Below are 23,653 nucleotides of genomic sequence, written 5' to 3'. Positions count from 1 at the left end.
TGTGTGTGTGTGTGTGTGGGGCGAGTAGCAGAAACCAGGGGTCAGAGGTCAAATCAGAGTTTTTTTTGTTTATACACTAACATTGACACAAACACCCAAATGGAACTTTTTCTTTTGTCACGGAGTCTGAACCTTCTCAGGAAGTAATAAATGCATTGAACATGAGTGTGTGAGCAGCTGAGTAATGAGCAGGATCACTTCAGAGAGTGATTAAGGCGGAATTCACTCTGACATCACTTTCAGCTATGAAACACCACAACCTAGACTCTGGCATCTTCAAACATGGAAAGAAAACAGCTCCTCCTACTCCCCCCCCCCCCCCCCCCCCCCCTCCTCCTCAGGAGCAGCCAGAGTGGTGAGGATCCACCGGGCCAAAACATTTAGCTTGTGTCATGGCGGCGGTGCGTCCGGCGGGGAGAGGCCGCGGGCAGAGGAAGTGGGTGAAGGCGTGCTGGTTCACACTCTGCCTGTCAGGGGAGATTACAGCTGTAATGCTTATTGTAATTGCTTTGACATCTTTCACACCCGTTTCCTCTGAGCCGGCGTACGCGGGCCCCCGGGGGGTTTGTTGTTCTGCTACAGTGCTGCTGAGCATCAATTCCCCACAGAAACACAAGGAAATGGAGCTGTGTGAGCGCTTAGGAGAGATCCAAAGGCAAAAAAACACAAAGACAGACAAAGCCCTGAATTTATCACAGCAAAGCCTCCGGACATCAACAGAAACAAACGCACCTTTACTTTGTCAACGCGACGACAGCACAGAACACAAACTGAAGTCACACAGGCAAGAATGAGACTGGAGATACAAACACACTCAAATATCACTGAGAAGGTTTCACACTCGCTTGAGGTGGATTTTGTGTTGATTAAATCATCATTTGGTAACATAAAAAGACTCTGTGTCTCCGTAGTTACGTGGGACATGAGGTCTGTATGATGTTATGGTGTGTGATGATGGTGTGTTTGGTTTGTGTTGAACTGAGCGAGAGAAGAAGAAGTTACAGCTCTACTAGAGGCAAAGTAACAGCACAAAGTGAGAACTGCAGAAGAACAGTTAGAGGACAGAGAGATGAAGAGTGGAGACGTCTGAGGGTCCACATGTAGAGACGCTGCACAGATGTTAAGCAAATCTGAACTTTTTACTTAACTTCTCTAAAACCAAGCTTCCACAGAGATCAGAGTCTAAAAACCCAAATATGCTATTCTATGGGAGCAAATGTTTAATGTTAGGCTCTGCTCAGTAAACTGATGAAGATGAAGCTGTGAGCTGAGTTTGGTGATGAAGACTTGATACAGCTGAGTGCAGACGAAGGTTAACAGCGCCTGACAGACCAGCAGTCAGTCTGAGAGGAGGAGGCGTAATTCAGACAGACCGCTGGACCTGAAAACCTGCGGCCACCGTGGGGTTAAAGTGGGGTCACACAGCCGCAGGCTGGCAGAGTGTGTGTGAGTGTGTGTGTGTGTCCAGAGAGAGGAAAGGTCACATCCAATGACTGACAGGACTGTCAGATTCCCCATAATCCTCAGGAGTGAGAGGAGAGGTAGAAACATGGCAACAATGAGAGCTGATCAGATGCCTGTGTGTGTGTGTGTGTGTGTGTGTGTGTGTTCCCGTGTGTGTGATGATGCCGGTGTGCATTAAACAGTACTGACTGAGTGCATCATGATAAACCTGCAAGACCAAACAGAGGGCAAATCTTACTGACACATCTGACAAGCTGCTGCACAGCTTCTGCTCTGCTGGTGCCACGGGTCAAAGGTCAGCAGGGACACCTGCACACGTTTAGGTGACTCTTCTGTGGATTCACTCCTCTGCTTCATGTTTGGTTTACACGCCTGGATGCGTCCTACGTATCAGTTTGAGTGGATTATGTTCTTCCCTTCATTTCCTCCTGGTGATCAGAAGTGTGTGAGCCTTCAGGCACGGTGATATTTAAAGAAGCTTAGTTTCTACATGAAGACCTGGACCCTGTCATAAGGGTACAGCCGCCTGCCGAGGTTCTGTTGGGCCACGGCTCTAGCCCTATGTGAGGAGGTCTCTGCTCGCCCAGGGGGGGACGCCTCACACCATACAGGAAGTGGAAGCATTTTGTTGGTTTAAGGCTGAAAAACTTGTTTAAGGAAACAAATAAAGTGGAAGAAGTGGGCGACTGGGTGAGATGAGCTCATCCTGGGTGAAAAGGTTCAAATGCTTCTGTTTGAGGGAAACGTATCCACGCTCCTGTTGTCACTCGCAGTGTCAGGTTTCGACTCCGCCCCTTGCTGGCTCACCTCCATTACCCCCCCCCCCTCCTTTTTCTCATCTGACGAGGCCACAAAGCGCCATGACAGATCGGACACGCCGGCACGGCTCCAGCCAGCCAGATTAACACTTCAGACACGGAAAACATGGGAGCTGGCAGCTCTTGTCACGCCTGCCGTGTTTCTCCACTTGTAACCAAACGTAATCCTCCGCCTGGCAGCTCCTCAAAAACAACAACAATGAAAAACTAAACAGAACGGCTGAAACTGAACGTCCTGATCCAGACAGGTGGGGGTGGGGGGGCTGAATAAGTGGAGAAGTGGTTCCCGTGGATGAGGAGGGCAGGGAAAAGGCAGGTAATCAAGACAAACCACTTCCTTCCCTGATCCAACCCTCCACCTCAGCCAGGTGCAGAGCCAGGTTCAGACACAACTCACACACAACGGGCAGATCTGACACAAACATGGAGTCCGGACCCAAACATCAGGAGGATCCAACGTCTGCTCAATTATCTCACAGTGCCACCTCACTGAATTGTGTTCAGATTTCGTCCTTTTAACCTCAACCAACGTAATAATTGCTTTGGGTCTGCAGTTCAAACACGGAGCCTCGATCACATGACTCATTATAATATGGACACTGAGATAATGAGTCCAATAAAGCTTCACACCAGCTTTTAGTCCTGCAAAATGACAGAAAAGACGTTGAAAGCTGTGTGTTTGGGGTCACGCCTGATGTGTGTGTTTCTCCCCTCAATCAATCCACAGCACGGATCTCTCAGATTCTGAGCTTAAACAATGAACTCAAATCATCAGATTGACTGTATGTCACTGATATTTGCAGTGACACCTGTCTGTCCTCCTCGTCTCTACAGCGACCAGCAGCTGATCCTCATTTACAGCTCTGGGTTTGATTAGTTTGTGACTGGCAGCCATCAATTTATCATTAATCATTTATCATTTCTTAGAAAAAAAAAAAAAATCTTAAAAAAAAGAAAAAATAGTTGATGAGTTGCCGTAAAATAAATCAAGTTTTTTATGTTCATCAGAAAAACACACACACGTTTACCGGAGTGTTTTTGAGGCTGAAGTTTTCCCAGCGTGCTCCTGTGTTTTCTCACCGTGTGTATGTTGGATATGAGCACGTGTGTAAGTAGCGTGTGAGCTCTGAGTGCTGAAAGTTCTGCTGTGAGAATCTAACTGTGCCCCGCCCCTGGCCCCGCCCCCTTCAGCACACCTGGAGGCTTAGCGGCTCAGGTTCCCTCATCACAAAGGCACAAAGGAGGGAAAGTGGCGGTTAGACCATAATTTCAGGGCAGGAGGAGGAAGTCTGCATGGAAGCAAAGTGCATGCTGGGACAGGAGGGGGCGGGGCAGAGGATTAGGGGGGGGGCGGGGGGTGGTGTTGTCACATCTGCTGAGGGAAAGTAATTATTATTTACTGCTTATTTCACCTCAGCTTGATTCTGATCCAACAAATCAAAACAAATTATTGATCTGAAAAAGGTGAATGATCTGAGAGCTGAATGTTGGTTCACACAAAAATGAAATTGTTTTGTGCTAGAAGGAGAAAACTCACAACTAAATATCAAACAATCACCAATTCTTCATCATTCCTGATTTTCTTATAACAAATGAAATAAAGGAAACACAATAAATGGAATCACAATGAAGCAAATAGTCTGTTTGCTTCATTGTGATTGTGACACTTTAATACTAAACACATCATGTTTATAATTATAAGGAGAACAAATGTATGACTTATTGCTTTGTATTCTAATTATTATTTTGACGGATGTTTGGCTGATTGGAAATAATAAGATAACTTCAATCCAAAGCAAAAATCTCAAAACTGTCAGAACTTTAAAGGATTAAAATGTAAAACTCAAAAAGGATTCAGCTCTCAATCATTGCTGCATCATCAAACACAAACCCTCACTTGGTTTATTCCTATGTCAATGTTTGGAGGAAGTTCACCAAACATGCGATTGTAGGAAGTTATTCAGTATTTCAGTGATCTGTGTGTAACATAACACTGATTGTCCCGTTGGTTTGGAGCCGTCAGTGTCAGTGACAGTGATCATCAATGATGTCATACAGCAGATGTTTACAGCAGGAATGATAAAACAACAACAAACAAACAAACAAACAAGGAACAAGTTATTGCTGTTGTTGTTTGTTTGTTTGAATGAAAATACAAACACAAACACAGAAACCAAAGTCCATTTACAGTGAAAACTCACAGGGAGGAAGAGGAAGACATAGAGGGAGGAACAGGAGGAAGAGGAGGAAGGAGGAGGAGGAGGGAGAGAATGATACTGAGGTCAGATCAGGTTTCCTCCTAATTCTTGGTTTCTTGAGGATGAAGAGCAGCAGCTCAGCTTGTACTCACAGTGAGGGAGAGGATGGAGGAGAAGAAGGTTCCTTCATCGTATCGGGACAGTTTGGACAGGACGGCGTCTAGAACACATGCTAACTGCACACACACACACACACACACACAGAGTCACTTCTTCAGCGTCTGAGACACTAAACTAAAGGACAGAGAGTGAAGCAGGCGTTACCTTGGAGACCAGCGAGGAAATCATTTCTTTGAACGAGTCGTCGATCAGAACGTCGATCTTGGAGTGATACTGTTGCTGCGGATACGTCAAAGCACAGAGAGAGAGAGAGAGAGAGAGAGAGGACAGAGGAGGGAAGCAGGAAGTGTTTGTAATAAAAACGTCATAATAAAACTTCACAAAGTTATTTTGAATCAGGAGCTGCTGAACATTTGTCCCAACATGTGGAAGTCTGCGCTCATGGGTGCATTAACAACAGAGAGGAAGAGGAGGATGAGGAGGAGGAAGACTTACCCACTGTTTGTCAGTCTGGGATCAAACCACAATGAGCCGGACACGAGTGAAGGACGGCAAAGGAGAGCAGAAGAAAGGAGAAGACATGAATCACAGTCATAATCAATAATAAAACATTATGATTTATTAAGAACTTCTAGAATCTGTAGTCATCTGATCTGATTATTAATCAAGTCATCAATAATTGTCCATGTAAACGCTCCAGTCTGTTTCTGATTGATGTGGACGAGCAGCTGCTTCATGTTTGCTCATTTATGAATCCATTCATAATAACAATCCTGCTTCATCCCCGTATGAATCTGGTCCCAATGAGATGAGAAACATGAGTGTGCAGATGTGTGCAGACGTGATCAGCTGATTCTCACAGCGTCAAAGCTTCATGTGGCTTTGATCTGAACTCAGATTAGATTTTCAGCCTCTAAATGCCAAACTGACACACAAACAGACCAGAATCAGTAAACCACGATCAAAGTCTCATGTTTGCTGAAGATGGCTCAGGACGTTTTCAGGTTGGAAGTCTCGAGGAAAATGAGAACCAAACCTGGTTGAGAACCCAGATGAGTGACATCATGACATCATGACATCATGACCTCATGCTTCCTTGTCTCCTACTCTCACTGGACCTTCTCTCATCATCTGCTCTCCTTCTTCACCTCCAGCTGACTTCACATCTATGTCACTGTTGTCATTTTGGATCCTCAGGCCCGGTCTGGGTCCAGTCCGCCTGTCAGGTCCAGGTATGACTTCCATGGTCTGACTGTCCTCAGGCTTCCAGCTCAGGTCCAGCTGTCCTCCAGTGTCCTCAGGTCCATTTCAGGTCCGGTCAGCTTGGGTCTTATTTGGGAAGTGACTTGTGACGTTTCTTCTGGAACTGTGAAGCCTCGCCCCTCCCGCTGATGCTCTCACATGTTAACGCTGCTGTTTTCATTACAGGTGTGTGTTGTTCAGAGAGTGTGTGTCCTCGGTGTGTGAACACACAGCTGAAGGTCAAGAGAGCAGTGAGCTTAGATCTCTGTCAAGGTGGCCAAGGGTTTAACTCTCAGCATGGCCAAGGCTGCCAAACACAAACAGAAACACACACATGCACCCAAACACACACACAGACACACACACTCACACAGAAGCTTCATGATCATCCATTTCTCTGTTGGTGTGAGTGTTCCTCTGCTTCAGTGCTTTGCAGGTGAGTCGGTTGCATTTGAGCGATTTATCGTCCGAATAAAACAGCAAGAAGGACAACAACAAGACAACAAAGCTCAGAGTGACTGTGGCTGCTGTCACAGCAGGAGGCCTCACAGCTGCTGCTGATGATCGGGATTAAATATGAAACATTCATAGATTGTGTCCTGTGACTCTCCAGCAGGGGCCGTCGTAAACACAGAGTGAGCAGACTATGAAGCTCTGTTTCAGTTTCCCATCACCCCACCTGTTTCTGCCCAATGCAAAGAAACAGCAGAGAAGTTCAGCAGAAAGTTCTAGAATCCTGAACTGTAGTTATTTGTCTGATTCCATCTTGTTTCCAAGTTCTGATTCCCATTTCTAGGAAATTCCTTCAATTGGTTTTGGAAAAAAGACGAGCATGAAACTCTCAGTGGGAACATTCTGGTTCTGTTCTAAAATCATAACAATCAACCCATGAAATGATTGATTGAGCAATTTGCTGGTTCACTTCCTGTTTGTGTCACAGTGTGAGCGTACCTCCTGTCCTGTGTCCAGCACACACAGTTTGGAACACTGCCTCTTGGCGTCCATGAGCACGTTGAACATGGTGCAGACTGACAGAGGAACACGGAAGTCTGTCGATTTACTTGATTTCGCCATTTTGCCATCAAATGTTGATTTTGTTCTGCGGGAAAAAAGCAAAGATGTTGTTGATGTTAATTTGGCATTAAATCAGGCTGAAATGCTAACAACAAACGACACATTTGACACAAGTCCAAAACAAAACAAAACACCAAATCTGACCTTTTCACGCAGGCCTCCATCATGTCGCTGGCCATCAGCTTCAGCCTCTGCTCCAGATGTTTGGCAAACTCATGCTCGGGCCAGTGGAGGTCCAGCACGAACATCTGCAGAGCGTCCAGCTTCCAGAACAAATCCTCCGAAGTGGCTGATCCATTACTGCAAAGCAAGAGAGGAGTGAGCGTAGAAATGTGTGTATGACGCCGCACCTTTGTTCCAAGTGAGCAACACTCATCTTATTGTTAATGGTGGTGTGGTGTGGTGCTAATGCTAACGACAATGTTAGCATCACTAAAACAAAATCATGTTTCCCATTGGCCTTCATTTAGAGCAGTTATGAATTCAAAAACATGAACACAAATATATGATGTTAGAAAGGAGACATGAGGTCTGGTGTATAATACAATATGTATGTCTGTATGTCTGCATGTATGTAACTATGTATGTTATATGTTTTCCATTATTGGTGTGGTTGCTGTACAGATCAACCCGTTGCATTTATGTCAATTTTTTGCAAATTTCAGTCCTTCACAACATTGTGTGTGATATTTGGCTGTAGAAAGTTGACTTGACTTGAATCAAGTTTTTCTTATCAGGACTGAAGCCTGTGGTGTCTGAGATAGCGCCACCTAGAGCCCACTGTCAATGTAAGCAGGTTTGGGTTCTCCAGCACCCAGCAGGCTGAGACAGATGGACGTCTGGCCCAACCCGCTCCCCTGCGCACAGGTTACACAGCAACACATGGCAACGCTCGCCACCGCCACTGTCGACATCCAAGTGTACAGCGGCCTGAATGACAGCCACGGGAGGGGGGAGGGGTTCAACCGAGCGCCGACTCCCTCGCTTTCCTCACTTGGCCTTTAAAAGACTGTTACCGTCACAAGTGGCGCTCAGGAACAAACGCTTTGGGCCCAGTCCACCGTGCAATTAAACGCTCAGCGGCGGCCCCCTCATGTCTAATTAGCGGTGCTCTTCTCTGAGCGTGCTCCTCCCCCCTCCCCCGGGAACGAGCCGATCCCACTCAGCCGTCTGTGCTCGCTAATGAAGAGCCGAGCGAGGTGGAAGTACACTGTGATACATGCTGTGAGGAAGAGGAGGGGGGGCGCGAGGAGCCTGCTGACGCTCACATGGACACAAATATGTTTGATTAAAAACATTTCATTCTCCAGCAATCTCTGTGTTGACAGATGATTGATAAGTTCTGAGCCATGTTGTGTCAATTCGGAAAAATGTGTATTTTGATTTGATAGATGATAAAGCACATTCCAAAATTAAATGAAACATTTTTTGTATTTTCTAAATCACAACCATTTCATGAGGATGGACACCAGCCATCAGTTTTCCCTCAGCTTAGTTACATTAAACTCACAGTAAACAGACAGACGTCCGTGCGTCTAATAAGCAAGCAGCTGTTTTTGTCTTTAAGGTGGCAAGTTTGGCCTTATCGCCATCAGATGTTCAACCAAACATCCTGCTTTTCTCAGTCACCATGTTTGTTTTCACAGAAGGATTTGATTGGTTGCTTGAACTCATGATAAGGGCCTCTGATTGGCCACTCTGAAACCATCAGACAGAACGTTATCAGAGCGGCTCTGACCTCAGCCAGATGGTGTTGGGTTCTTCTGTGCCTCTTTGGACCAATCGGAGTTGTAGTAAAACATTTAATCATCTATACATGATTTTACACTGAACAAAGTCTAGGAGGAGATTAAGCTCCTCCCCTCTGCACACACAGGGCATCCACATATTAGTTCATTTATCCACTTTTCAACGTTTCATAACCACGTAATTTCCCATTGCAGTGTCTTTTTCAATGCAATTAGTTGTGCAGCTGTGGTTCAGCGTCTGAAGTGACAGGATGTGCAGCTAAACACAGCAAACAGCCGCAGTATGAGGACCAGTGGCCTCCACGTCGCCTCCCACAGATCCAGGCAGAGTGCGTGTCAACAGTTACAAGGTGATGAAAAAGTGAAAACGATTGTGTGAAGAACATTTATGGTCGTCAATTAAAAATGGTGGTTGAGACACGAGCTACCAAAACAGGAAGTGGCTTAGACATGGAGATCTATTCCATTTTTCACTTACACTCTGAAAAGGAGTAAAACATACAACAAGGTCGTTCAATCATTCATAAAAAAAACACAATACAAACAATTTTTCTTTATTTCTTCGTGTTGTAAATTTATGAAGAAGAAACAGAAAATGTCCAAACTTACAAAATGTCGGGCAGGTTTATTCCCTGCAGGCTGCGAAGGAAATGCAGTAGATGAGTTATCATTATCACGTGCGCACACACACACACACACACACACACACACACACACACACACACACACACACTTTCATTGGCTCCAGGGTTTCTTCTCTTTTTGTGGTACTAAGTGAACTTTACCTTCACCGCGTCCATTTCTCTGTCTGTGTTTACCTCCAAACATGCTCATGAATATGCATGACCTCATTAACATGTTAACTGTGATTGCCTGCTGCCTGATGACATGAGGGATTCAAAACCACAGTGACTTCATGAAAGAGCTCAGATAAGCGTGGAGCCACAAGTTTACTGTCCCTTTGCTTGTTTCTCATTGTTCATCAACACACAGAACGCCCTGAATGTTTGTTTTAATCCATAATTGATATTTTTCTGCAGATAGTCAGGGCCTTATTAAACTACAATGTCTCCATTGTGACAATGATTAGCAGCTTTAGTCTAAGAAATGTTAGCTAGAAATCATGAGGAAATGTCTCCTAGCAACCGTTACTGCCTGGCATCGTACGATAATGGGAGCAGATTTCCAGGAAATAAAAATATCTTCACTCTTTTTCTTCTCAGCTTCAACTTTGATCGTTTGAAGACTTTGATTGTTATCAAAAGGATTTATCAATGGGTTGATTTTTATGATTGTAGAAACACTGTCGCGCCACAAACACACACACACACACACACACGCACACAAACTTTAAATTTACAAATCTTTTAGTTTCAGGAATTCTGTAGAAACGAGAGACAACATTTGGTGTGATTTGGCTCTATATAAATAAGGTTGAATTCAATCGAATCACAAAACCAGATCACAGAATGGAATTTTAAGAATATTTTTGATGGATGATGATTGATTGATTGTTTTCTCATTTCCAGAAAATCCCTGAGTCCTGTTGATTTGTGTGGGAAGCTTTGAGTGACTGGTTAGGGAACAGAGGAGGGGGAGACTCATCGAAGTCTGCAGAGGAAGCATGATTGGCAAGACAAAACGTCAAACACAAAGCGGGGGACGCCACTGCGGACAGTCAGGACAGAGGTCTGCTCCGAACCCAGACCCCCAGAGACCTGATCCTGAGCCAGAACTGAAACAGGAAGTAGTGACTATTGCTCTGTGTGGGGGTGTGGGGTAATTGGATGTCCAAAGGTCAAGACTGTGACCCTGGACAGCGGCATGCACACTGAGACACCACCTTTTAAGTTTAAGTTTAAAGTTTGAAGTCCAAATTTGTCATCCGCATATAACGAACCAGAATGATGAAAATACAGACATCCACACTGCTGTGTCTCATTTTGTGGGACGTATCCTCTGAAAGCCTCGTCTGAAGACCTCTGACCTGACCAACCGATTCAGTTTAAGAGGATCCTTTTAATGCGGCTGTGTCATTTCTGTACTTGCATTTCCTAGAAACCACAGTGACACAGGAACTTGTGATTCCTAGTATCTCCAAAAGGAGAACGGGAGGCTGAGCCTCCCAGATTGGGCCCGCGGGGCAGACACCCTCTCTACATTTAGGAGTAGGCTTCAAACTTTCCTTTTTGATAAAGCTTATAGTTAGGCCAGCCCATAGTTATGCTGCCCTGTCCTGTAGAGATGAAGACCCTGTCCTGCTATTTGTATTAATATTGTGAGTCATAGTTACATAAGTACAATCGTGTTGTTGCTATCTCTCTCTCTCACTCTGTCTAACTCCGTGTCTCTCTCTCTCTGTCTCTGTCTCTCTCTAACTCTAACTTGCTAAGTGTCTTAATGACCTTTTGCTACACAAACAAACTCTGAGGATGCGTCCCACCAAATGAGCACAGCCTAACTTTATGGCTCCCTCCGGGTCGGGCTCTGTGAAGACCTCAATCCAGACCAGATACATACGTGCTGTCGCAGAGCGGTCCCATCCAGGCCGGCACTGACACACTGGGCATGTGCGGCAGTGTGAAGGCAAGGCCAGGGACTTTGGGAAGAGGCACGCTGGCTAGATTGTTCGTTAAAGACCTGCGAGTTCAGAGCCGGTGGTGGATCGATGGACGGCAGGAAGTGAGAATGGTTAGAGAATAAAAGAGAAGAAGAGTGAGTGAATCTCACTAATGAGGGAAGAATGGAAACATGCAACCGCTCGCTCTGACTGCAGCACAAACCAATAAAAGACAGAAAAGTCACTGCTCACTTCTATTCATCCCTGGTTTGTGTGTGAATGAGTGAATATGCCGGCGCACCGCGTGTCCTTGCTCGCAGTGTTGGGTCTCTGCCTGCTTTGTACGCCGGCATTTTATTCAGCTCGCTCATCTCTCATTGTTTCTCTGACATTCACCCAGCAGTGAGGAACGCACTTCAGCTAACGCCGCTAACACACAAAAACAAGGTAAAAAAAACGCCACAATGACGGAAGATTCTACGCACAAACATCCTCCGGTTTGAACGAGCACCTTAACGAGCACTTTAATGATCGCACCGATGCTAAATTCAAATAAATATTTACGTTACAGGCAGCGACTGCAAATATAAAATGGAGTCCAATACATTTGATAGAGCTGAAAAAAAATGCTTCATTTTCACAGTAATGGCAAGTATCGTACACATATCCATGGAAGCCTTTTCAATGTCAGTATTGATTCTTATCAATGTGTCGATACTTTCAGGTTTCAAGCTAACACAAAAGGTCTGAAATCAGCCGTCATGTATTATAAACCCCTGTTAGCCACATTTGTAAGGTTTTCATAAAACAGACAAACACCAATCCATTACTTAATATGTTGTTAGAAATGGAGTTAGATGTGGAGGCCTGCTGGGCCTTGGTGGATGTATGGACTCTATTTGGTTAAAATGTTTACTGGGGTTCATTATTCTGAAGTAAAAATGTTTTGGATACATTAGTGATGCCTTACTTGACAGACTGCCAGGTCTCCTGCTCGAAGCCACGATGGATGGACTGGGCGATGGACGACTCCATCAGGTCGATGTAGCGAACCACCAGGGGCACAAACAGGTCCTGCAGGTGCTTGTGAAACGTCCCATTGCACAGGTAAACTGCAGGGGGCGGGGCCAAACAAAAGATCACCAAATGACCAACTTGACCAAACTTTACTAAAGGGCCCAGACAAATGTAGAAATGTTTCCCTGTGTGGTGCACAGAGCTTAGCTGAGTATGTTTACATCCACATTATAACTAAACCTAGACCAGATTATGTGACAGAATGATTTATTCAGATATATATGTTCTAATGAAAGTAAAAAAAAATCCAAGTGTGATTCTGAATATGCAATGCATCTCGACCATTCACAGAAACGATAATCATATTAATTGTTTACATTTCACTTACATAATTTAAAAAATAAACTCGATTTTTTAACCTAAGCTCTATTACATCGTTTGTTCTCCAGCCTAAAGTCAAAGTTCCTCTGAAGTTCTACACTGAAATGATTCTACTGTGTTGTGTGTCTGTTTTGTGCAGTTCTACAAAACGGATTGTGCTGGATATTATCACAAGCTCACTACTTCTCAGTCAAGCCTGAAACAGACTGGTAGCTGCAGCAGGTGGAGGAGTGAGAACAGAACAGCTCGGCCTCTGAGGGCTTCATTAGTTTTAATTCCTCTCCTCCATGATTAACACTAGCCTTTTCAGCCTCCAGAGGACCGCGACGCCTCCATCGCAACCACACACACGACAACCAAGTGAGCATTTAAAATAATCTACAGCTACACTAAATAATGCAGGAGGAGGTGAGAAGCTGACCGATTACAGCCATACATCCAGGCTGGAACATAGGGAAGTTGAGATGGAGAGGAGGAAGGAAAGTAGGAAGAATGGATGAAGTTAATGGAATGAAGACAGGAGGACAATGAGGCCTACAATGAAGTCTACAATGAAGTCTACAATGAAGTCTACAATGAGGCCCACAATGAGGTCTACAATGAGGCCCACAATGAGGTCTACAATGAGGCCCACAATGAGGTCTACAATGAGGCCCACATTGATGTCTACAATGAGGCCCATAATGAGGCATTGGTGCTCAATGAACTTTTCCTCTGAACTTTTCAAACTTAGAGTTAAAGAACGTAGAGCTGAGCCTGACTGAGCCTAAAAGGGCCACCTTATAGAGGACTTAGGTATCAACATGGCATTCCACATGACGCCACCCTCAAGATGAATTAAAAGTTTTCTGCCCCACTAGTGGTAAAGATCTAAGAATAGCAAAGTCGTCTCCTTTCCTGGCAAAGTGGATCTCTGTTTAGTTTGATTAATAATTAAAACTTGTCAGAACGTTTTTTGGGCGTTGCACAAAATGCATCTCAGTGGGTTTTTGTTCTGTCAGCGAGCGATTGTGTTTGGACGTGAAGAATCTCTTCCTTCTCACTTCAGACATCATTATCAGGGAGGGAGACCTCATTTGTGCAAACAGTCAAAACTGATTTCGCTCGTTCGGCGTCCCTGCTCCGTCTCATTAAGCTCCAAATCCACTCGGCTAATGTTGTGACACTTGGAATAATTACGGCATTAATAGAGGAAGGTAATTAGAGAAAAATAAAAGATATGAGAGAGAAAAAAAGAGACTTGTGTTTTTTGTTGCTGGCGGTGCCCTTGGGCTGTCTGTCTCTGTCTGTTACTGTATGTGAGCTGCTTTGGCATCACGCACGTTAAATAACGCCTCGTTTCTCGCCAAATCTTAGCTGGCGCCGAGACAACAAAGCCCGGAGCCGATGGAGGGCTGAGAGCGAGGAGACAATGAGCTGTTTTCACCAAGAGTCAAATGAAATTTTTTTTGCTGAAAAACTCATATAGAGCAAAATACCAACAAACAACACAATGCTGTTTTCAGTCTTTTCTTTGGTTTGTCAGCGACCTTGAAACACATAAATATGCTCCACAAACCGTGGATCAGAATCATTTATTCATTTATATATATATTGTTACATGTATTGATTGATCTATACATGTTTGTAGTAGAACTTCAATACAATACATACTATGAAATGATTATTATAATTTAACAGAAATGTAGACATTCCAAACTGTAGCCGATTTTTCCGGTCAAACAATTACTAAAATTAAATTTACAATTGGAAGCTTGTCCAATAAATCATTAACTAACATTTATTTAGCTTACCATTATAATATTTACAATAATTAATAATGAATACAGGTAGTATTTATTTTTTATGTATAATTTGTTTTGTGTTGCTGGATCCTAAGGCGTCCGAAGGTTTTGGATTTTGGTCTTACAGGTGACAGCTGAGCTCTGAGTGACCAGGCCACTCCTTCGTGCTGACAGGGCCAACAGGAACAATAAAAACCATACACCTAAATCTACACAACATCCTCTCAGCTACTTCATCACACGAGCTGCAGACTGATGAGAGAAGGACCCGGAAGTTACCAAAGGATAGAGATCCATGACAACATACAGAGGGTTCAGGGTCAAAGGTCAGAGTTACTATAGGATAGAGATCCATGACAACATACAGAGGGTTCAGGGTCAAAGGTCAGAGTTACTATAGGATAGAGATCCATGACAACATACAGAGGGTTCAGGGTCAAAGGTCAGAGTTACTATAGGATAGAGATCCATGACAACATACAGAGGGTTCAGGGTCAAAGGTCAGAGTTACTTTATAAATTTGTGGTTGAATGTGATCTGCATCTGTTTTGTAGTAGAGTAAGGTAAGACTCACCGTCGGTCCTCAGGAAGTTGTTGAGGAGCTGGAAGAGTGGGAAGCTGTTCCATGAATCCACAGGCTGGACCTGCAGAGCCAAATCCATGTCCACACGGAACAGGGACAGAAAGATCTCAGCGTGTTCAGACATCACGTGAGGCCACCAGGAGAACGCCTGGGGGGGGTAACAAAACACCAAATGAATAAAAAGATGACTTTGATTTCTCTCTGCAACAAAAGACAACAAGCAAACAAAATGAGAGACAGATGAGGACAGACGAGGACACAAACACAGGACAGATGAGACTGTCCATTATTGCCAATTCCATCCATCGCATCACTGTTCTCAAACACCGGAATGAGACACGCAAGGACTTTCAGTATGGTGTGAATATTTGTGAATACTTGGCAGTGTCCCTGCTGCAGTGTCCCTGTCCTTCCTGTTTGTAGGACTTTCTTAAGTTTGACCTGTTTGACTTTGTACCATTTTAAATAAAGCAACGGTCACCTCAGCCACTTCCTGTCTTTCGTCTTCAGCCCGCCGCTTCTCTTCATGGTATCTACAGATTCTTGTTCTTTGTCATATTTGTCGTGTGCTGTGGCGACCTTCTGCTCACGCTTAAGTTTAAAGGAAAATAATTAGAAAATGCCTCTGCGCTCCATTGCAGTAGAACTAATTATTTAGACTTTCATCAGCACGCGAGTGAAAAGACGAGCGGAGTCTTTTCTGACATGGCGGATGAGCTTGAAAAGAACAACAGGACGTCAAATTCTGATGCTTTTCTTCTTCTTTTCACCCTGGAACCAGTAAATATTCATTTTTTTGTCATTGTAACATTTTGCGTCTTTATCGAACGTTCTCAGCAGAACAAAGTCTTCCCACACGTCGCCCCAAAAAACTCTGAGATCAAACAGAAGTGGTTTTTCCGAGGTCATTGAAGAATAGTTTTAATTAATACATCGACCTTAATGATTCGTAATCCCATCGCAGTTTTTAATAGTATAATAATTAAGTTGACTGTGGTATCGTCAAACCATTTATAAGAGGGCTCAGAACAGATAAGAGAAATAATTAACAGTTGGTGGTTTCACTTTGTTCTACATGATGAACTCCAAACAGAGAGGAAGACGAGTCTCTCTTCTGTCTATCATGATGAAGTCTTTCAGAGGCTTCAAGGACTCAGAGAAACTTTTGCGATGCGCAAAATGAAACCTGGCAGCAGAAGGCAAGAGAAGCATCCACAAGACCACCACACACACCATGAGACACACACACAAACTCAAACTCACCTCTGCTCCCTTTGCACGCAGCAAAACAAAGAGGAAGAACATCAAACTCAGCATCTGCATTCTGACGTGCTACACAGCTTTTACTGGAGTTACACATCGAGGTTCAGGTTAGCAGGATCTGATGTGACAGAGCAAAACACTCAAAAGCTAGCTAGCTAGGTAGTGGCATCACTTTTCTCCGTTTTTGTTCCCGGCTGCATGTGACGACGCAAACGTGGAGGCGAGCAGAGCCACAGCCACGTTTCCACTGATGCAACATGGAGCTTTGTGTGGAGCCAAGAGCGGCTTTTCTTGAAGGAACAGCTCTACTAGAGGCAAAGCAACAGCACAACACGAGAACTGCAGAAGAAGAGTAAGAGTACAGAGACGTCTGAGGGTCCACATGTAAAGAAGTGGAGCAAAGGGAGCTGTGCAGTAGAGGAGCTGCTGGAGAACAGAAGAGGAGATGTAGTGGACATATTGGGCCCACGGCCTATAGTTACTATGGTAACTCTAGTTCCTTCACTCAGCTCTGTCATCATCAGCTGAGCTCACATTGAGCTGATTCATGTTTGACTGAATGCTCTCGGTAGAACATGATGTCAGCAGTAACCTGCACCGGCTCATTTCTCTGTTAGAGAGCAAACCACACTTGAGACAAACACACTCGAGCCCTGAGATGATGAAGAGCTGCTCCATGTTTACTGCTCATCTTCATCACTAAACTTACTCACTCACATCGTTTCATGCAAACACCGACAGTCAGCAGCTGAAGTTTGCCTGCTTTGGTTTGTTGCTTTAGATTATTTGTATCTGAACTTCATCAATGTTAATTCACAGACTTTTTAGGGTTTTATAAAAGAGCATAACTGCACACTCGCTGCTTTAAGTTGAAGTATCTTCATGTACAAGGTATGACTGATAAATTCTGAGCCTGACAGTTCTAACCTTTCTTAACACGTAGGATCAAAAGTATGTGGCAGCACATGACAGGAAGTGACTGCAGCTTCTGTGTGTGTGTGTTTGTATTGAGCTTTGGATTTGCTGCAGGAACTTTTCATGAAGAATGAAAAGAAGGCAGCACATTATCTTGTGAGATGCTTGTGTGCGATTGTGGTTCAGGTCTAAATTTAAGATGACAGCATATGGCGGCGCTGACAGATAAACTCAGCCTCTAATTTATCGTGATCATCAAAGCCCAACCTCTGAGGATGAATCGACCCGTCGCCATGGCAGCGGCGCAACACAGCAGCTTATTAATAGCACAGAAACAGATGCCAGAGCGCAGCGCTGCCACTTAGGGCCGATCAACATGGCACGTCTCAACACCTATGATTGATCAGTTTTACAGGATGCTGCATATGTAGCGTGGGCGATGTTTTCATCAGCCTTTCCTACAGTCGCCGTGTCATCTGCCACTTCGGCGCCAGCGCTGCCAGCGGATGCGAACGAGGAAAATGGAAAGTGCTGCGAAAAGTGATCAAGAATGTTAATGAAATGATCAAGTGACTCGCGAGCAGAGTTTGCCACTGCCCGTGTGAAAAAATGCAAAAAGAAAGAAAGCAGCTGTCAGTTTGTCACCGTGAAGTCGCTTTGGTGACGGATGAAAAAAAACAAAACAAAACCACCAGAAATGATTTAGTTTGATGATGAGTTTGTTTCTTCTTTTTGTGATGGTTTGTGATCACAAACCTCAAATTCATCTGGAAGAACCAAAAAGTTAAGCATATAGCTTGATTGATAAATATTGAGCCCAACTAACACATTACTCCCCCCCCCCCCCAATAAGGGGCTGGTCTGCAAATCCAATTATGAAACTTCCTGAACATTTTCAACAGAGCAGCAGTCTGGATGGTCGTTGGCCATGTTTGGTCACCACGTTGCGTCTTTCATGGTTCACGTTGCTTTTGTGTTCTGTGCTCGTCATTGGTCAAGTCATGTGATATTTTTTGGTAGCTGTAGGAGAGATTGAGCACAAACCTCAGAGTGATGTTCCTCATTCTGCTGCAAGACTTCAATGCAGAGCTCCCCAAGTCTCAGAGCGTCCTCCAGCCGCTGGTCAGCAGGGAGCGCCGCATCCACTGAGGAGACAAAGGCTTCAAAGAGTCAGGGTGTGCTCAGGGTGTGTTTGGGCTGTGGGCAGAGTGTGTTTGGGTGTGATTCAGGTGTGTATGGGTGTGAATAGGGTGTGCTTGGTGTATGGTCAGAGTGTGTTCGGGCGTGATTAGGGTGTAATTAGGGTGTATTAGGGTGTGTTGGGGTGTGTGATTCGTCATCATACAAACCTTTTATCTGCGCGTACTGCATGAGCTGATTGTAGTTAATCTGGGCAGCTTTGTTCAGACACTTCTGCACAAGTTTCTTCATGTCCTCTGGAGGGACAGGTGTGGTGATGTCCTTCATCAAAACCTGGGAACACAGGAGCATCATCACCCAAATCCTCATGGGTCAGGGATGTTCAATCTAAATCACAGCTCACCACACTTAAAACTTCATCACTCTGCCAGAAAAGTTTCACTCCGGCTTTCAAACTCTGACATCTACTTTTGATTTGACATCCAAAAACTTGCATTTGTAGAATATTCCTGATCCTGGAGCTTTCTGTTCCCGTCTGAAAATAAACGCCAATGATTCTACAAATAAAGTGAAATTTGTTTCCCGTCTGTGCTTCCTTTCTTTTCTGCTATACTTTTACTTCTATACTACTTATTTTCTTCAAAACTCTTTGTTGTAATATATTTCTCATCTCGCTCTGAACCCTCCTGACAACTTCAGATTTATTTAACAGTGCAGCGTTTTAGTAGACAAATAAAAGCCAAGTTCCAAAAAAGGAAAAAACCAAGAGAGAGCTTTAGATTTAGGTTAAATGAATGTTAAATTACTGCCTTTTCTGGAAAACGTGCGTGTAAACACAAGCACTGTGATGCATTCAAGTACCCGTTCTTGCAGGGACAGCGTTGCTTTCAAGGCCCCATCTGGTCGTCCAAAGGGGAAGCAGTACCTGCAGATACACAACGTGGGTGGGGGATTCGCCATTAGAACAACCTCAAGGACGGTGGTGCGAAAACAGACAGGAAAATGAAGCGACGACTCGGTCAGCGGCGCCGTCAACAGATGGCTGCATCCTTTCATCTCATTACGCAGACAAGCCGCCGTTTTCTCACCTCAGGCTCTGGCTCATTTCGCAACGAGCCGCTTCACCAGGGTCTCACATTGCTAATTGACAAGTGATCGGTACTTTATAAACAAAGCCATGCGGTCACGGCGGGCACCCGCTTTCTGGACGACAGGCAGATGTTTGTGCTTTCACACCGTTATTGCTGCAAAAATCATAAATAAACTCTGAATAAGAATAATTAAAGTGACAGCGAGGAGAGATTTAAGTGGACACGTCGTGAAGACAAAGACGCAGGAACACAAAGACACTCCGTGAGGTCTTTACGCGTAGCCGAGCCACTCATTCCTCTGCATTTCCTGAACGTTCCTGCAGTCGATCCTAGACCCAAAACATCTCGCTGCTCTGGCAGAAGTAAATGAACTTTCAGGATTTTTTCTGTAAAATGTCTCCATCTTCCTCTCTTTCTTAAATCACCACGTAACCTTTGACCTCTGTATGTGGGTGTGTTTTCTTGCCGGGCTGTGTGCAGCAGGTGCAGATGTACGTGTGTGTGGCGTGTTTCGAGGGCCGCCGTCATTCAGTTCCTCTGCGTGAACACATTGTGGTGGGGTTGTGAATGAGACCTTGAGTGACACTCGGCTGAAAGACCCCGAGCCATTAACGGTCCTCAGCCCGGGCCCTCTAAACCCTTTAGACCCTGAGAGGGGCCCTCCATCCATCTGGCCCCTGGGGGGGCGAGCAGGATGACACCTAAACACCAGACAACAGCAGGATTTGTGTAGTTTGCTTCAGATTAAAGGGTTTAAATCTGAACCCTTAACCATTGGATTATGTCTCGCATCATGGCTGCGGTCCTTCACTTTCAGTGCATGGAGACAAAATCGTCAGTGGAGGAGTTTTGATGGTCAACATATTAGTCTGTAACTAAACTTCTCTCTTCATGTAGAGGAGCTTTAGAGGCTTTAACACATGAGCATGGATCCATAAGGGTCCAAGAGAAGAACAAACATCTACACAATGACAACTAACAGAGGAAGTTACAGTTCAGAGGTGAAGGAGATGAAGATCATTAAATCACTGACGTGTTGCTTGCTCGCGTGATTGAAATCAACAATAATGGAGATGAGGTGATTCTAAATGGATTCATTCTGACAGGTATGCTGCTTGGTCTTTAGACTTCAGACATCTCTCGTGTGGACGCCTCCATACGTTTAGTGCAGATCATCAGATTCTGTCAAACTTCTTAACTCTCTAAACTTAACAGTGGAAATTCCCTGATCACTGCTGAGAGCTGCTGCAGGGAGAGAGTGGGACAAACCTGCAGATCAAACTTTGCCTCTCTCTGTCCTCTCCTGCGGCTCTGTCTGTGTGTTCTCCTACACATGAGGAACACACAGAAAGGCTCACTACTTATCAATCAACATCTTCCACCTCTTCCCTACACACACAGCACACACACTCAGCTGGTACCTGAAATGTGTGATCTGATTCTCTAGCAGGTTCAGCAGCCGAGTCTTGACGCCGTCAAACTGCTCCTTCTCGTCCAGCGTGACCGCGCCCATCCCGTCAGGCCTGAAAAAACAAGCAGCATCATCATCAGCAGCAGCAGCAGCAGCAGCAGCATCCTTGAAGAATTATTGTAGAAGGTTCGGCTGCTGCTGCTGTCACACAACATCATGTATGTAGATTGTTGCTTATTGTTCTATGATCAGTGAACACACGGCTCGACTCGCTCAGACGCTGGGTTCATATTCAGCATGTGTACATATTCTGCTGACCTCTGACCTCGGGACATCACTGATGACTGATTACATCTGCACTGCTGAATTCTTAGACCGGGTTTTAAAGCACAAACAGTTTGAATTATGATCATTTTTTCAAGGTGATTCAGAAAAATGCTGTGATAATTAATTAATTATTTATAATCAATATTGTTCACAACATATAAATAATTCAAATTAAAATATATTTAAGAAACATAACAAATACACAAATAATGTATTTTTATGATAATAAATCCTACATGTTTAATGTTTACTCACAGATCAAGTATTAATAAATATCTAAATTATTCTAAACATGTATCAACAGAAATGATCTGATCAGAACCATTTTGCTGTTTGACTTATTGATCTATAATTGAGTGCGGAAAGGGCAATTATTTAATTGTATATTTGACCAAATCTAACCCGCTAAAATACAAAGAAACGTTCAGGTGTTTGTGCCTTTTTAAAGAGAATCGTGACTGTGTTTGTTTCCCGATAAACCATCCAAAATGACCTTAAATCAGCCAATCAGATGGATGTGTGTGTGTCGGGCGGCTCGTCTCACCAGCCCAGCAGACAGCAGAGACCGACACCACAAAGAGAAAACTGTTAGTTGAGCGCTTCATTAATGTTTGTAAAGCTTTCATTCCCGTCTTGCCTTCTTCTGAATAGGCACTCTGGCAAAAAAGGGGAGGAAAAAAATGCAATCAGCACCCGGAGCGACTAGCCTTGACTTCTTTCTGCGGGTGAAAGAGAAAAGCCGCCTCTCCAAACGGCACTCGCACTCGCCGGAGGGAAGCAGCGGCGAGGAGGTTTTCTGTTAATGAGTTGTTCTTATAAAAGCCTTCGCTGGCTTAAAGCCCCTGACCGCCATGCCTCCACCACCAACAACCCCCCCCCCCTCTCCACACACACACACACACACACACACACACACACACACAATTCACTAAATAATAAAAGTGAAGAGAAAAGCAGCGGCACACAATGAAACATTCAAACGTGTGGAGAAACTAAACCCACGATGATTATTAAACCTTTTCTGACACCAAAAGCATGAAAAAGCGCTTCACAGAGCCCCCTAAAGGTCACAGAGGGAACTCATCTTCAGGCGATCCGTCTTGGGATTAAGCGGCACAGGGTTCCGGGTTCACTCTTTGAGGACGCAGCCCACGCACGAGCGTCTGTCCGGGAACCGCAACAACATGAACGCGGCCGCCCGCAGTGCGATGTTCAGGGTGAATCGGAGTTCAGTGTTTCATTCCATCAGCAGGGATTTGTCTCTCACAACGCAGCAGCTGATCCCGTTTAATGCTGAGGTGAATTTCAAACATAAAGCTGAAGGCCTTTTGATCAATGCACTCCTGGAATGTAAAGCGTTGCCGCATTTCTGTCCAGGTTTTCTTAAAATGAACACACAAAAAAACAACCTCTGCAATGTTTCAAATATCACTAAAAGAAGCTGAATTAGATCTGAATAAAGCTAATAAATGTTTTACCAAACCCAGAAATCAAAGGAGTATTTGATGAGCACAAAGCCGGGTTAACGCTGCTTCAGCCTCTTCACTTCTGAAACACAACCGCAGTATGATTGGAAAAACTTCAATGGAATAAACTTGATCTCGATGTCAATCACTGAGGAAATCCATGGATTACCGGTTTCTCTTCTGACTGAGACGAAACAAAGAGCGACAAAGATGATGATGAAGATATCTGAGCTTTTGGAATTCACGCGGGATCAAGGCGGCTTGATGTCCTGCTAGAGTCCTGTGATGAATGATTGATTGATTGATTGATATTGGGGCTGTAGAACGTAAAGGAGATGAAAAAGGTTCAAATGAATTTAATAACTTCAAATTCATTTCTGCCCCAAATGAGGATCAAAGTGGCCTAAATCTGATGTGGTTGCCTTGGCTGAGGTGTTGTTAAATGTGCTCAGATGTGCGTTCACGCTCGGTCACACACAGCGGCGTGCAGCGCCGTGGACAGCTTGTCAGGGTTCAGACACATTGTTGCTGCTAAATGAAGCGAACGTCTCAGAGCCGACGTGTCTCTAGAGGCCCGCAGGGCTGCACTGTAAAAACACAGAGCAACCCAAATCACACACAGGACACACACAACGCCACTCATATCCAAAAAACCAAACAACAACGGGATAGATACTCTGTTTCAGCCGGTTTACAATACAAATCCACAAATTGTCTTTTTTGCCTTGAGATCCTTTTCTCCTCTCTCTGATCTGAGATCTCAGCCTGAGGAGGATTGATCTGAAGTGTGATGCTGAGTGATATGTTATAAAATCAACATGAGGACGCGTTCTACAATAAAAACGTCCAAATGAAGAAGCAATAAAATAGAAGAAAATGAATTCAATAGTTTTCTTTGTTGTCTTGTAGATCTTAGATCATTAAAGTTTCCAGTGGTCCGCAGCCTTCAGACTCTTCTGTAAGAGCTGAGTTTGTTTTGCAGTGTAGTGATGCACGGCGACATGGCGTGGGGGTGTGTGTGTGTGTGTGTGTGTGTGTGTGTTGGCTCAGG

At 44.4% G+C, this 23,653-nt stretch overlaps 1 protein-coding gene across 4 annotated transcripts in view; it reads right to left on the bottom strand.

The window, feature by feature from the left end:
• Nucleotides 1-23,653, bottom strand: part of cadps2 (Ca++-dependent secretion activator 2) — a 55,240-nt gene that overhangs the window by 7,387 nt on the left and 24,200 nt on the right. For 2 of the 4 annotated variants that reach the window (XM_076170895.1, XM_076170902.1), the window contains exons 14-24: nucleotides 20,820-20,921; nucleotides 19,169-19,232; nucleotides 18,517-18,640; nucleotides 18,212-18,312; nucleotides 14,981-15,137; nucleotides 12,195-12,336; nucleotides 7,061-7,216; nucleotides 6,794-6,941; nucleotides 5,096-5,110; nucleotides 4,805-4,879; nucleotides 4,633-4,716 (exon numbers count right to left, since the gene is read on the bottom strand). In XM_076170895.1, coding sequence (XP_076027010.1) covers nucleotides 4,633-4,716; nucleotides 4,805-4,879; nucleotides 5,096-5,110; nucleotides 6,794-6,941; nucleotides 7,061-7,216; nucleotides 12,195-12,336; nucleotides 14,981-15,137; nucleotides 18,212-18,312; nucleotides 18,517-18,640; nucleotides 19,169-19,232; nucleotides 20,820-20,921 — 1,168 coding nt within the window. Of the gene's footprint in view, nucleotides 1-4,632; nucleotides 4,717-4,804; nucleotides 4,880-5,095; nucleotides 5,111-6,793; nucleotides 6,942-7,060; nucleotides 7,217-9,273; nucleotides 9,304-11,184; nucleotides 11,305-12,194; nucleotides 12,337-14,980; nucleotides 15,138-18,211; nucleotides 18,313-18,516; nucleotides 18,641-19,168; nucleotides 19,233-20,819; nucleotides 20,922-23,653 lie in introns of all 4 variants that reach the window. The other 2 variants (XM_076170917.1, XM_076170912.1) reach the window with 2 other exon arrangements.

This window comes from Genypterus blacodes, unplaced genomic scaffold (genome assembly GCF_046128005.1).
Source record: "Genypterus blacodes isolate CSIRO-AG114 ecotype Tasmania unplaced genomic scaffold, CSIRO-AGI_Gbla_v1 ptg000015l_1, whole genome shotgun sequence".
NCBI lineage: Eukaryota > Metazoa > Chordata > Actinopteri > Ophidiiformes > Ophidiidae > Genypterus > Genypterus blacodes.
Note: the sequence above shows the minus strand (reverse complement) of the source record. Positions and strands in the feature narration are given on the sequence as shown.